The sequence below is a fragment of the Oenanthe melanoleuca genome, chromosome 3, assembly GCF_029582105.1.
Source record: "Oenanthe melanoleuca isolate GR-GAL-2019-014 chromosome 3, OMel1.0, whole genome shotgun sequence".
Taxonomy (NCBI): Eukaryota; Metazoa; Chordata; class Aves; order Passeriformes; family Muscicapidae; genus Oenanthe; species Oenanthe melanoleuca.
Window position 1 is genome coordinate 62,200,392 of NC_079336.1, and position 15,383 is coordinate 62,215,774.

Here is a 15,383-nt window from a genome sequence, read left to right on the forward strand (position 1 = left end):
TGTGCCTCCAAAGATTCATTCTGTAAGACAAGCCCTCAAACTTCAAGTACCACCTTCTTATGGGAAAAAAACAAAAAGTATTAACTGAATGGGTACTGTTCAAAACCCACGAGAAGTGAACCTGGCTCAGTGAAACTCTTTCCACTGTGGAAAATGAGAAAATTGCCTGAGTAACAATGGGAAGGGGAATAGAGCCTAAGTGGAAATGTTTGTCAGTTACTGTCCTTGAGCTATGTTTCTGCTTGGGAGATGCTTCAGAACACATTCCCCAAACGGATTTTATTCCTTAGCAGCTTCATGTCTGGGTTCTTACTTCAAAAATATACTTTTAATGTGAATTCACTTCCAATTTTTTTTTTTAAATTTTTTTCCTCTCCTTCATTCTACTTTTAATGTGTGTCAAATATGGTCTCTAAGTCAAAAGCTTATGAAAGGTTATTTAACAGGAGAAAATATGAATTGTTACCTGTGTTCTACATAATGATTTAAAAAATTGTCTTCATTTATTTTTCCCCATGTTTTATCTTTTTGATGCAGATGTTGCTGTACAGCTTCCAGACAAAAAGTCCATTATTATGTATTTAACTTCTTTGTTTGAGGTCCTTCCTAAGCAAGTCACAATGGAAGACATTCGGGAGGTGGAAACCCTTCCAAGGAGATACAAGCAGGAATGTGAGGATGGAGAATTCAGTGTGCAGCAGGTGTGTTTGTCATCAAAGCCAGCCTTTCTTTTCTTGAGTTGTAATTTTAGCTGATCTTCATGTTTGCCATTTTTTTCTGGAACAGTCTTTCTCTCCTGGGCAGCACAACTGGGAAAAGATGAAAAATCATAGCAGCTTATTTGTGATTAACTTCAGTCTTTCTGTCTTCCTTTTTCTTTTCTGAAATATGTACAAAATCTTGTGCATTGCAGTATAAAGTTCCATTTGTGTTATGCTATTTTTTTGCAGTTTTTTGTTTCTCTGTTTCATACATCTTGATCAGCTGAAGAGGGTGGTCCAGAAACTTTGACTAAACTTGCCATGAAACTTGTGATGGTTAGTGGTAGTGGAGGTTTTTGGTTGGTTTTGAGATTCACTGTTGTCAGAGCAAGATTAAATTTGTATTTTCTATCCAGGTTCTTACTAATGAACTTGCATTTTAATGTAGTAAATTTGGTCTTTCTCATTAAAATGTATCTTAACAATTATTTTTAACATTTTATGAAAAATTGAAAGCTATCTTAGTTGTTCTGTTTTTAATGCCATTTGGGAGGGCATCTTCTGTGCACTTCTAAGACATCGCTTTTTCTTCTTGGCTGCCTAGACTGTAGCACTTGAAGAAGACCAGGACAGTTCTAGAGCAGAGACTCCCAGCACAGTGACAGAGGTGGATATGGACTTGGATAGCTACCAAGTTGCTCTGGAAGAAGTTCTTACATGGTTGCTGTCAGCTGAGGATGCATTTCGGGAACAGGAGGAAATATCTGGTGATGTTGAGGAAGTCAAAGAACAATTTTCCACGCATGAAGTAAGCTTTTCTTATAAATTCTTTTGTTGTGCATTGGCTTTTTTTTTTTGTGCATGTAAATAAGCTGCAGAACTTCAATTTCCTAGCCTTTATTAAAGGTAAAATTCTTCTTTTTAGAAGAACCTAGAGTGAAGCATGCTTTGAAACCTTAATGTAATTTTTAAAATCAGCCTTTAGTGGCTGGTTTGCTGGTGTGTATAATACAAAGGCAGCCTGATCCAGATTGAGCCATACCTCCCTGCTGCCAATTACTAAAAAGCCTGGTCAGCCTTATGCCACTTGCTGTTAAATAAGGATAGTGCTGAAAATGATAATCATGTCAGTTTTTTCAGTGGTCTTCCTGTGATGGTTAGGATAGCTTGTTTCAGAAACATGTGTTGATGCTTTCAAATTATTCTGTTATCCAAATTTTGGTTTGACGTTGTTTTAAATCTGAATGAATGTCCTAATGTTGCTAGAAGGTTGTCGTGTTAGATGTTTTAGTTTTCTCCCATGTGGAGTTTGAATGCTGATCACCGGGAGAAGTTTTCTTTTCCTCGTGCTACAATTTTAAAGCCATGAAGCAAAGGAAAAGGTGTTCTGGATTTACAGTAAATATATGTTGCTAACTCATAGGGTTCTTACTGCTTTCCTACAGTACATTTCAGATATTATCTTATGTTTTGTTTGCCATAGGTAAATTCTTGTTACATATTCTTGGTGTGTTTGTTTGAAGGCGCTCTTCTCTTGAAAAGATCTTTCATTGAGGTGGTCAAGTTTTTAGTTTTTTTTTTTTTTCCTGTTTTAGTGGATTTAGAACTTTTGTATCACATGGAAAGTCTTGTATCAAGGAAAGGAACAGGTCTGCCATCCTCATGCATTTGAATGGTGCCAGCTCCTTCTACAGTGCTGTTTCAAACATGATAGTTTTTTAGGATATTTACCAAGTTATAAACTCTGATAGGACCTCAGTAATGTGTCTGCTTGTACCATTTCCAGGCTTTTATGATGGAACTGACTGCACACCAGAGCAGTGTGGGCAATGTTCTTCAGGCTGGAAACCAACTGGTGGCCCAGGGAAATCTGTCACCTGAAGAAGAGTTTGAGATCCAGGAGCAGATGCTGCTGCTGAACTCCCGCTGGGAGGAACTCAGAGTGGAGAGCATGGACAGGCAGTCCCGGTGAGTTCATGGCACATAACCTCTTCTAGAAGTTCAGAACTGGCCTCTGGTGTTTGCTGTGGTTTGGAGAGCATTTGTAAGACTTTTATAGAATTAACGTTTCAGTTTGACACAAAATCCACCTTCATACTTTCTAAGGTGAAACTAAAGGAATGTGTGTAACTGATGTATAAATAGATGGTATTTGAATGCTGTGGTTGCATAAACTACTGAAATAATATTAGAAACACATTTAAGTTTCTCAATAAAGCATACAGTGGATGTAGATATCTATGGGTATTTACATAACTGAAAAGCTTTTAGAATAATTTTTTCCTATATATGGGTTACCAAGGGTAAGAGCTGCACATCAAGGGAGAAACTGCATTTTGTTGTGACTTTCAGCAGTGGCTTTATTAGCAGCAAACCCCCATTGTAAGAAACCATCCCTCTTATAAATTGCATTATTCATGAACATTTATTATTGAGAAAGAAACAAGGATACTTATCTGTGTTCCTTAGCTTAATGGTGAACATTTTATTGGGTGATAGGTAACAGTTTTATGTATGGCCTTGCTTCTTTCCTATATGAACTAGAATTTAGTTCCTTTCCTTGGGAAAGCTGTGTCTGAAATAACTCTGTGCTTCCCCCTGCAGCCTGCACGACATGCTGATGGAGCTCCAGAAGCAGCAGTTGCAGCAGCTGTCTGACTGGCTGACAGTCACGGAAGAGCGCATCCAGAAGATGGAATCTCAGCTCCTGGCAGATGATTTGGAGTCACTTCAAAAACAGCTGGAAGAACATAAGGTAAACCTTTTGCCTCTTATGTAATATGTATAGGAGAAGTATTTAGAAGATGTGTATGTTGGTGGATTCCTTGACTGAGCAACTTGATTGTAACAGAAGTCATATACATGACCACATTTGGGGTTTGGAAAAGGATAATGATGCTGTAGAAAGGAATCAGAAGCCTTAAATTAAGACTTGAGCACTGCTGACTAGCAGGAACTATTGTATTTGCTTCATACAGGAAATTAAACATTTAGGCAAAAGTTTCACCCTGACTTTGTGCAGAGAATAAGGCCCCTCCTGGTAAACTGTTGGTGTGAGGAACAGGATGAAAGGTACTGTGGACAGACTTGCCCTTAATGACTGCCAGGCATTGTTAAAGCCTACTTGAGACTTGCATATTAAAATAATGCGGAGTTAAAGTGATCAGGGCTTTCCAAGTCACCAATTCCAGTCTCTGCTTTTACAGGGATCACATCCTAAGGGAGTGCTTAGACACTGCTTTCTCATGTGTGCAATATTTTAGAAGTAGATTTTCTCTCAATTGTGTTTTTGGATGCAAATCCAGCCTTTCTATCCTGAAATGTTTTTTTTTGTAAAGGAGAAAGATATCCTTTTGATATTTGTCGTGGTGCAGCTTTAGTTTTCATTCTCAGTGCTGAGGTTTGACCTTCTCCTCAGCATGGGACATACCTCACAGATCAAGAACACTGGAGTATTTTTAGTCTGTGTAGTTTCCTGTCCCACATTTGTATTCTTTCCTTTGTTTTCAAAGTCTGGGGAGTTTGAGGCCTGTGTTTCATAGAGTAGATTAGGATATGCTGGGATAAAAAGTGCCATTTACAGTACTGCAAAAGTGTGTTGATCTTCAGAGATATTTTGTAGTAGGCTTCAACCGTTGAATCTGTTCTTTTAGAAGTTGTCTGAATAATCTACAGATTGTTTTAAACTTATCAGAATGGTACTTTTTTTAGGAGCATCATGGTCAGTTATTCACTGTTGATACTTTTGAAATTATATCGTCAACACTTGAAAAATGAGTGCTCTTAATGATTTCTGTTTGGCAATGCTCTTTGTTGCCTGCTTTTTAACAAAAGCAGCAGTGTAGAAACACTTAAGCTCTCCTACATATAACATCAGACATATGGAAAGTCAATGCAATTGTCATGTGATTCTCCTAGTCACGTGTGGGGCATCCAACTTACTCTTTTACAGCATTTTAACAGAATGGGTTTTGGGTTCATTTCTAGCAGTCTTTTGCTTACAATTTTTACGCTGTGCAGTGATTCCCAGTGGTAAAATCTGTGCTTAGCTGCTGGATCTGAAATACTAAAGTTCCTTTGACACAGCAGCTGTGATAGTCACTTACAGCAGATTAGCAAATGCATTTGAAGTTGGTAACCTCTGATTTGTTCTTGTAGAGCCTGCAGAGTGACCTAGAGGCAGAACAGGTGAAGGTCAACTCCCTAACACACATGGTGGTCATTGTTGATGAAAGCAGTGGGGAAAGTGCAACAGCTATTCTGGAGGAACAATTACAGGTAAAAGCTTAGAGCCTTCTTTTTTTTAGCTGTAGTGTTAGACACTTGAAACATTTTCATGTAATTTTTAATCAACATTTTTGTGTTTAAAGACAATTTATCATAGAAAGTAATTTAAAATAACGTTTTCTTTAGGAGCAATAATAACTTAAAGAATTATTAAATCAGCTCAAGCTAAAACCTGCGGAAGTGCTTTGCTGACTTTGAAGCTCAATTCATGATTAGTCAAGCTGTTTGCATTCCTAATGACTTAGGTAATTTGATAGTGTATCCTTTCAGCAGTTTCATTGAATGGGAAGATGCATGAATGGGAAGGTTTCATGTAAGTTATTTTCCTTAAAGGTAAAATCTGATAGCAGAAATTCTTGAAGACATGAGCACAATTTATCTAGGCAGTGTAGTATGAACTATTTCTGACACTTAGGACTGTAACCTGAAGTACAGTGAGTACACGAGATGGAATTTTTTCAAACGTAATTCATGCTACTTTGTTAATTCCTTTTTAAATCAAATAGCTCGAGACTTGAGCAAAACCAGAGTTAAGGCCACATGTGAATGTTTTTGAAAGTGTTAATCTCCAGCTCTGTGCAATACAGCCATATCAGTAATGGACAGGGAAGTAGATATAATATAGAAAGAAGTTAATGTGAAGTAGAAATCACACTTTTGAGTATCTGTTTTTGTAGTTTCTTTGTGAGGTCCATGATTGTTCCTGAGTGTTTTGTGCTTTTGTAGAGGCTTGGTGAGCGGTGGACAGCAGTTTGTCGTTGGACTGAGGATCGGCGGGTCAGGCTGCAAGAAATTCAGGTTTTGTGGCAGGAGCTGCTGGAAGAACAGGTGAGTAGCTGTTGAGTTTCTCAGAGTGACTGGTCGATTTGCAGAAGGGGGAAAAAAAAACCCAAAAAACCCCCAAGAGTGAAAACACTGACTAGGGTTGAGCAACTCTTGGCAGAGAAACCTTGAAAGCCTAGATTTTGTTATTGTTTGGGCTCCCAGTGTTTTTTGAGGACAGGAGTAGCTCTGAAGTGCAAGAGAAGTATTTTTCCAAAGTTTAAGAATAGAAGTTTATAACTCCTTATAAAATGATTTTCAAAGTATCTTGTAAAATGGTCAAGAAGTGGGGATATCTGTGATACTTGGAAAATTCATTGTCATTTTCCTATCTGGTAGTTTTATAATCACAGAAATTTTCCTATTTAATGGATATGTGCTTCCAGCATGAACACATATACATAGTTGTGCAATACTAGTGTTTTCTTGCTTTGATATAGTGTGTTTTACATATAAAATACTGCTCAAACACAAGTCAATGATGGCATAAAGAATTTGGTAACACAACTACTTGTGCCTAAAACTAGAGCTTGTTTCATTTTCAGCCTAAAATATTTTGTTTTTTTCTTTGAAGGTTTTACTTAAGTTGTTTTTTTTTTCTTAAATGATGATATTTATCACTGTAAGCTGTTGTTTAAACAAGGCAGTAATCAGATTGTTTAGACATTTGAAAGAAGTAGAACAATGCTGATATAGCTACTGGTATCAGCTGCAGCCTGGTTTCTTTGACAAGGATGTTTTGTCTGCATTCTTTGGGGGTACATGTGTGTTTCTCCCTTACCCCCCTGTATCTGTTTGTAATATATTGATATGCTGAATTTGTAGCTCATATGACCTTGCTGTTAATATAGACCCAAGGTTAAGATTCTGGTTTATCCCATGCCAAGTATCTGTTTATCTGTGTTTCTTTAAAATAATGCTTTGTCACTTGTATGTGTATCCAGAAAACTGTGTGCTAATGTTTTCTGGTAACTCTTGAGCATGGTAACTCAAATTCAAGAAATAAGGATTCTCCCAAAATCCTTGCTGTGTGTGTTTGAGGTATGGACTTCACGTGCTCTTAGTTTTGATGACTCTGTCATCATGTCAATGTGTTTTTGTGCTCTTCTACCCTTACATTTTTTTCGGGACCATACTGTGAAAAGTGGTATATTCTGTTGGAGTTGAACATTTGAACTCAGCTTGTTTAAATTTGTGTGTAGCCATGTTGATCTGTAAAAGTGAAGCAGTGTGCTTAATGTAGAATGTCAGATATCAAAGAGGAAATGGAATTTTGTTTTAGGTGGTTGAATCTTTTTGTACTCATTGTTCACCTGAACAATGCATTTATTACTAATAGGTTTGAATTACAAATCCGCAAGAATGATGAAGTGACTTACAAAAATAACAGTCTGAAACTACTAAAATTGAATGCAAACACTTTGGTAACACAAAAGTAACTAAAACACTTTGTTACAAGAGTTTTCTGTTTTGCCCTACCACATGAAGAGATGAGCAACAGTGATGCATCAGCCTTTTTGTGGCTCCCTAGAAAGCTTTTGTAAACCACATTTTCAAGTCAACACAATCCTTACCACTCAGGAAGCAAATTCCTCAATCAGTGCCAGAGACTTCTTAGCACTGTGGTAATTATGTTTCAGTTTTCTAGGGAGAGTTATCTTTGACTGCTGATTTAGCAGAAATTAACTGAACGCATGAAGGGTTTTTGAGCTCCTCTTATGCATAAAATATGTTGGCTGGGATGCCAGCATGATTTTTCCAGAGAGTGTGTGTGGTAATTTTTTTTTCTCACATCCTCATGGCATTTCAACCACCATAATATTTTCTGTCTGTAGATTTTGCATATTGGTTTACATTGGAAATGGAAACTGCCTTAGCCCTGTGGCCCAAAGTTGCTGTGTTAAATTCTGGGACAATGCCAAAAATATATAGCTAGAATGGGGAACCTAGTGGCTGTTGTAAAGTGTGTTGTTCAAAGAACAAAATGGCCTGTCTTGCTGTGTGTTTTGTTTTTAACAGAGAGGAGCAGCAGTGTACCAATGGCTGGGCAACTGATATTGATAGAGATGGCCATTCTAGTCCATGGAGATTTCTGTCCAGCAGCAGCATTATGTGGGAAAATATTCTATAATACACAAAATCCTTCCTGGTACTTGATGCCAGTTATTGCTGCTGTTATTACAGGAGTGCTGTGTGATTGAAGAGAAGTGAGACCCAGGACAGGTTTCCTAGGGGGAAAAAAAAAAAAAAAAAAAAATTAAAGGTCCTTGAGTTAGAACTATTCAGAGCAGACCACTCCAGCTTCCAGTAATTAATAAAATAGGATTTTCTGAAGTTATTTTGCAATTGAAAGTAGGGTACCATAATCAGGGAGGTGACTAATTGGTATCTGAGTCTTTGATCAACTGCCCAGACTAAAAGAAATAAGAATTACCAGTGGTGTCACTTTTGTGAGAAAATGTTTGTAACAACTGTGTTTCAATCATAGAGGAGGAAGGGTGGAAAACAAAAGAACACATACATGACATTTTGATATATTCTAATATGGTTTATAAGTCCTACATTAGCTTTTTGGTGGATATCTGTTTGCTATATAAGTAATTTGAGGGGAGGTGTGCTCTGATATATTGAGAAATGGTTTTATTGTAATTGTTTTGCTTGAAGTATTTACTTGCTTCCCTAATCTGATATTTTTGTCCTCTTTTGTGTACTATCTATGTTAAAGTCAACTGAAATTCCAGCATGCAAAGGCTGCAGAATGGTGCTTTGAATGCAAAGGTTTTAAAGAAGCAATTGTCAATAGCTGTTTGACAGTCTTGGTGTTTTCTTGTGCTATTTTTCTTATGATCTGCAGTGCTTATTGAAAGCTTGGTTAACTGAGAAAGAAGAGGCTTTGAGTAAGGTCCAGACGAGCAACTTTAAAGATCAAACGGACCTGAGTGTGAATGTTCGAAAACTAGCAGTGAGTATTGATATCCCATCTGCTCTATCCCATCTAATCTCATGGACTAGATGAGTGGCAAATTACTAGTTTGACCCTAGTAGGAGCTGTGAATGCCTGATACATTAGAAGCCCCAGCCAACATTTTGCCGTACCAGATTCTTGCACTTGAATTAAAAAAAATGTTCTACTTACTCCATAGCCATTCTATCTCAGATTTTTGAGAGGGTTTGGGTGTTACTGCAGCCCACCAGTCAGCTGTGCTTTCCAAAGTACAGCTTTGTGGTGTGGGTTTTTATTTCATTGCAGCAGCTTGTACCTGAACTCCTCATTTGTAACTGTTATTGAAGAGATACTGCTGGTTCCTCTAGGAGATGTTTCAAGGATGTGCTCCTTAAAAATAGTGTCCATAAGTGCTTTTTTTTTTTACACAGAAGAACTGTTCATCTGGCTCAGGTAGTAAATCTTTCACCCTGTCAGCACCCTTTCAACTCCCTTTGCCTCTTAGCCATGGAATTAAAGCTTAGAGGAGATAGAATACTTGATGTCATATTTTAATCTTTTCTTTTAACCTCAGATTCTAAAAGAGGACATGGGTATGAAACGACAAACGCTAGACCAGCTAAATGAACTAGGTCAGGATGTGGCCCAAATCCTTGGGAATGGCAAAGCATCCAGCAAAATTGATCAGGATCAAGAAGAACTAACTCAGAGGTGGGACAGTTTGGTTCAGAAGCTAGAGGATTACTCTAACCAGGTATTTACAAGACTTTATTATTACTTTCTAGCTTTTTATATGACTATTTGTATGCAAACTTCACTCTGTCAGCAAAGTTGTCCAGGCGTCAGGCTAGAGAGGTAGGTGAGTACTATTCATGTCAGGCTGACAAAGCTTGTCTGTGTTTTTGGTCTCCAAAAACCCAAGTTATTAACCTGACTAGTACTATTACTCCTTTCTCACACAGATTAAGCTACATTTTTCTGATGAGTAAAGCAGGCTTGCCATGTAATATTAGTCAATGCAAATGCCTTTAAATATTATAAGAGTGCTGGGACTGGAATAAATCTGATACTGAAAGAAAACAAAGGCAGAACCCAAATCCCAGAATAGATAAATAAATGGGAGTCATATTTATGCTCTGTGAGTATGATTTCTCATCTGTTGAAAATAGAGTAGTTGTTTGTTTGACATCTAAGGATGATAGCCAAGCTGGATTGTTCAATGTTTATTTTAGTATTTTGAGTGCTTGGCAATGTTTTTATTTAGACAGAACTCCTACTGGATTCTGTGAGGGTTTTATTTGACAGCTTTATAACTCATTTATGCTTTTTTAGATGATATTAATGTGTTATGGTGAAAACCGTGGCACTAATTCATGATCCATTTAATGTATAGTGAATGAGTTGTGCAGTCTGAGTAGGGGTTCATTTCAGCCATGTGGCTTTAATTTGTTCTTGTGTTTGAGTCAAAGCATTAGAGAATGCCAATTCCTGTCTCTATCTTTTCACCCTCCGGAAATATCAAGCACATACTTAGAACTTACAGGTTGTCTCCTGGGACTTGGCTTATAACCCAATAAAGAGCATGGGAGGTTTCTATTGACTTGAGTGAGTTTTTAGGTCAAATTCAATGTGTATCAGCTCTTTATGAGATCTAGGCTTTGTTTTATGGAGTGAGAGTACAAAAATGTAGAATTGCTATTAATAGACTCCAAGTACCTTTGTTCTTTTTGTGAATAAATTATGAAAGAAATTACTTATAATGTTCCTTTTGTTAATTTTAGTTCACTTGGACTGGCATGATTCTAGTTGAACCGAGATTTTTGATGCTTGGTTCCCATCTGTAAAATGAGAATAATGATCTTTCTCTGGAGTGTGTCTATGATAAAGGTGCTTCATGGCATTTTGGTGTGGTCATTTGTGGCAGTGTATGAATAGGCTTTTATGACTGAATTAAAGTAAATAAGAACAAGCAACTCAGCTTGTGTAAAATTGGCACATAATTCTTGCCCTAAATTATTTTGTATAGGTAACTCAAGCTGTAGGAAGCATAGGACTGTCACAGGTTTCACAGAAGACTGCTGCAGAAGCACCATTGAAGGAACAGCTAGTGGTTAAACAGTCCAAACAGGAGATGCCCCCACCACCACTCCCAAAGAAAAGGCAAATTCCAGGGGACAGTGAAGCAAAGAAAAAGTAAGTATATGTCACTGCAATTTCCCCTTGCTCATTGGATACTACAGAGACTGTTGTCTTGACTTTTGATCTTTCTTTTATGCAAGTGAGCAATACTTAGGTTGCAGTTGTGAGGTTGGGCTTGGGAGCTTGACTAGATTATTTCCAGTTGTCCCTTCCAACCCTAACAATTCAGAGATTCCTTGAATGGGAATGTAATGTTACATAGAGCCTTGTTTTCAGAGCAGCAGAAAACCTGTACCTTCCATTAATTTCCAAGGAAAACAGGGATGCATTGTTTCTCATAGAAGCAGGTTTTCAGTCCTTTGTACTTCAGCTCCTTTGCTGGAAAGACAGAATTATATTTACTTTCTTTAGGGAAAACATCTTCTCATCTTTGCTCAAGAGGTGGTGTGAAAATTTCAAGCATTTTGATTGATTTGTTATTTATTTCTAATCCTCATAAAATATATGAGGAAAATGGGAGAAACTGCATGAAAAAAGAGGCTTGGGAACAGTTTCTGTCTCTTGTATTTAATAATAATATTACACTGATGTCACCTTTGAGAAGCGTTTCTCTAGTGGCTGTCTCATTTGCATATGTGGACTCCTAGAATCATTTGTGCTGGAAGGGACCTTAAAGATCATCTCATTCCAACCTCCTTGCTGTGGAAGGGGTCACCTTCTGCTAATCCAGTTTGCTTGGAGCAGTATCCAGCCTGGTCTAGTGGGCTTCCAGGGATAGAGCATCTGCAACTTCTCTGGGCAGCCTGTTCCAGTATCCTACTATCCTCATACTGAAGAATTTCTTCCTTATATGTAATCTAAATATACTCTTTCACTTTAAAAGTTACTCCTTTTCCTATCGCTAGACTTCCCCATAGAGTCCCTTTCCATTTTTCTTGTAGCCCCGCTTTTGGCACTGGAAGGCTGCTATCAAGTTTTCCTGGAAGGTTCTCTACTCTTAGGCTAAACAGTGTTAAATAACTTTTGTTGAATTCTCTTTAATAAATAGCATACCTAAACCTAAAGGAATTGTTTCGATATAGATTAAGAGATTAAATGCTATATGCTCAACATTTTGCTTTTTGTGCTTGTCTGAGGAAATGAGCATTTCCTTGAAGTGTTACTTATCTTTGTCAGGTCATTTAGGGATATAGAGGCTGCATCAAGACTAGGTAGTTGCTGTGCTAGGAGATGTGCACAATGAAGAGCTTTTTTTTATTCATTTTTCTGGAGGAGGAATGGAGGTTTCAAGGGGTGAGGAGCCTGCCCAAACCCTCTTGAGGATTCTGCTCAGACCCTTTGAACTCTCTTGGGGATGGTGTGTACATGTGGATGTGCCAGGCCAGTAAAGCAGTCAGTAACCATCTGTGCTTTCTGTGTATCAGGAGTTGAAAAAAGCTATTTTAGATTTTGAAAGCAAAAGTGATTTATCTGTCATCTGTTTTCCTGGAGTTCAATCTAGTAATAGTAAAAATAGTTCATAAACTTTCTGATGCTTTTGTGTGTCTCCATTTACTTATAAAACCAACAAATGACCAGTAAGTAGAATTTTGCCAGTTTTCCCATGGAAACTTTGAGTAATTGACAATTGCATTTATTGACAATTGCTATTATTCCATGTTAGGATTACCTCTGTTAAGTAATGTAATTGTAATGCACTGTACAAACCACAAGTCAGGTTGTATCTGTCCATCTCTCAAATTCTGTACAGTGCTTGTTAATTTGAGAGTTGTTTGGGGGTTTTTTTTGGTGGTGTTAGGTTGTGGCTTAGAGGTGGTGTGGTAAGGAAGTTGTTACTATAGACATGTCCCCTGCAGACAAAAACAGTGAGCTATAAGTTAATCTTTTGTCAGCTAAGTGTGCAAAAATGTTTGTCAGCTGTCACTTGCCACTGTCAGTTTTCCCTTCAGACAAAGCAGCATTGCAGACTTTTGAAACTTAGAACTGCAATTCTTATTTGTCTTGCTCCTGAGGTCTGTAGTTTATTACTTTTAAAATACATGGCATTGAGGCATCTGTTTTGTAACATATTAAAAGAAATAGTTATAGTTTATATAGAAGATGTGTAAAAAAAGAAAGGAGAAATAAAATTGTGCCATGTATTCTCAATTTGTTCCTGAAGGCTGATACTGTGGGTATAATTTTTGTTATGATAGGCTTTTGAAAGTCTGTCTCTACCCTACTTCCTGTGAGTAGTAATATGAGGAGCATGAATTTTGTGTACAGCCCTGGTGTTGAACTTTAAGACTTCTGATTTTTAAGACAGTGACTGAAACCAAAAAACAAACCTGACTAAGTCTGACCTTTTAAACTAGGTTTGATGCTGAAAGTGCTGAACTGTTGAACTGGATTTCAAAATCAAAATCTGCCATTCAGGCTGCAGACATCAAAGAATATAAGAAGATGAGAGAGACTTCAAGCATGAAAGAAAAATTGAAGGTAAAATGGGGAGATGGAACATGTTTCAGTGAATACTCTACTTTGTATCTAAGCTGGCTGTCAGCTGGAGGTGTGAGCATTATCCACATGCTTTGAGGGGATTAAGTCCCTCAGTTAAATAGTTTGAGAACTGAGCATACATGGAAATCTCTGACCAGCTGGACACATTTTTTTTTTTTGATAGCGTTGTTGCATAACCCGTAGGAAATTTTTAAAATACATGTTACTGATGTCTCCCTTGGAGTTCTGAAAAATGTCTGTATTCAGGATTAATATCTTTTACACTAAGTAGCATATTTTGGTTTAATGTTTCACAGTTGGAAATGGCCTTGATTGACACTGCTTATATAATTTTGGCACAGTTAGGCCAGTGGGGTGCTCAGAGACCCCTTGAATCATGCTGTGACACTCCTCAAACACTGTGCCACCCAGGGTCCAAAGTGGTTTGTTGTTACAATGCTTGGACGTGTTGTTTGCTCTGTTAATTTTGGAGAAAACCTGGTTGTTACAGCTTGTGTACAGTATTGCTGACCTGTAAGACAGACTACATAATTTTACAGAATGTGGGAGCTGTGAAGTAGCAATTTTATTTTCTATTCCTTCCTTGTCAGGAATGTATTCTTGCCTTTTTCTGGTTTTTGAGCATTCTTTGTTAATGAAGATTTACTGGAGCTTGAGCAGGACCAGAATCTGCTTTTGAAGTAAAAAACAATACTTAATCTCTATGAAGAGGTTGCTCCATAGTTCACTTGTGGAAAATGGTGTCAATAGGAATGTTTGGAATGACAGTACTGTTGGAAATAAAAACCAAACCAACTATCCCAATATTTTATTTATAGATCTTTAAGAATGTTTATGACTCTTTAAAAACAAGGCTCTGAGATGAACATCAGATTCCCATGAACAGTACTGTTTTTAAATGATTGGACTGTAAGTGGATAGGACAGAGTTTGTTCTTCCCAGCTGAGCAAATAAGTGCGTGCTTCTGAATCTACTGTAGCAAGTCTAAACCAGAGTAATGGCCTTTGACATGAGGTTCAAAAAGATTTTAATTTGATGATACTTTGTTGTAATCACAGAAGATATTAAGTTGTGGTTTTTTGGCTAAGGAACTCATCTTTCGTCTGTGGATGTATTCTACCTATTGACTCAAAAAGGAATATTCACCAATATGTATAACTTGTGGAAGGAGCTTTTCCCTTTAAACATCTTGATAGTCACAGAGAATTTCCCTTTCCAAATCTTTGTGAAGAAGAGTAAAGCACTAGAGCTTATGAGAGTGGATTACTAGTGGGCAACAGTTCTTGTTGTTTGGACTTCTAGCGAACAGGTCTTTTGTTCCCTTCTAATGGAAGTCACAGCAGAAACTGTAGAAATGAAAGGACTATTAAGAAAGGCTTTTCTCCACTGGTTCACATTAGAGAACTACAGCTGAATTTTTGATCACAAGTGACTTGTTTTAAGTGCTGTCTCAATATTTTATTTTTCATTGTGGGATTGTTAGGCCTTTAAACAGGATTTTGTTCCTGGTGCTGTAATACTAACCTCTCGCATCACTGATGTACTTGTGAGAGGTGGCTCCTTTTTGCATTTGTTTTTTTACTCAAGCAGAACTAGTATGCACCTCAGAAGGTGGTGTATCCAAGAAAATGTTTTGGGTAGTAGTGGGAAAATAGATATTGCTGGCTGAAAGAGGGAAGGCAGGGAAAATAACCCTTGCTGCCACTGTATTCTTTTTGGACTCACTTTGAAGGTGATTGAAAAGGAAAGAGCTGAAAAAAGCCAGAAGTTAGAGGAACTGAAACGAAGTGGACACATTCTTTTGGATCAAATGGCAAAAGGTAAGCAACTTGGAGGTTTTTCTCTCTGGGGATTTCATCAGTTCAGTTGCTGGGAAATAATACCGAAATACCTTATCTCCTTCCTTCTCACTCCATTTTCTTTCCTTCATTGATCATTGTTACTCTTACTAGTTAGTTATGTGTTTTTTTTTTTTTTATCAAAGGTTTTGG

At 37.5% G+C, this 15,383-nt stretch overlaps 1 protein-coding gene across 4 annotated transcripts in view; it reads left to right on the top strand.

The window, feature by feature from the left end:
• The window catches only part of UTRN (utrophin), a 329,881-nt gene that overhangs the window by 79,038 nt on the left and 235,460 nt on the right, over positions 1–15,383 (top strand). For all 4 annotated transcript variants that reach the window (XM_056488825.1, XM_056488823.1, XM_056488826.1 and 1 more), the window contains 11 exons: positions 538–701; positions 1,306–1,509; positions 2,488–2,669; positions 3,306–3,456; positions 4,860–4,979; positions 5,715–5,816; positions 8,665–8,772; positions 9,329–9,508; positions 10,781–10,947; positions 13,248–13,371; positions 15,125–15,212. In XM_056488825.1, coding sequence (XP_056344800.1) covers positions 538–701; positions 1,306–1,509; positions 2,488–2,669; positions 3,306–3,456; positions 4,860–4,979; positions 5,715–5,816; positions 8,665–8,772; positions 9,329–9,508; positions 10,781–10,947; positions 13,248–13,371; positions 15,125–15,212 — 1,590 coding nt within the window. The remainder of the gene's footprint in view (positions 1–537; positions 702–1,305; positions 1,510–2,487; positions 2,670–3,305; positions 3,457–4,859; positions 4,980–5,714; positions 5,817–8,664; positions 8,773–9,328; positions 9,509–10,780; positions 10,948–13,247; positions 13,372–15,124; positions 15,213–15,383) is intronic.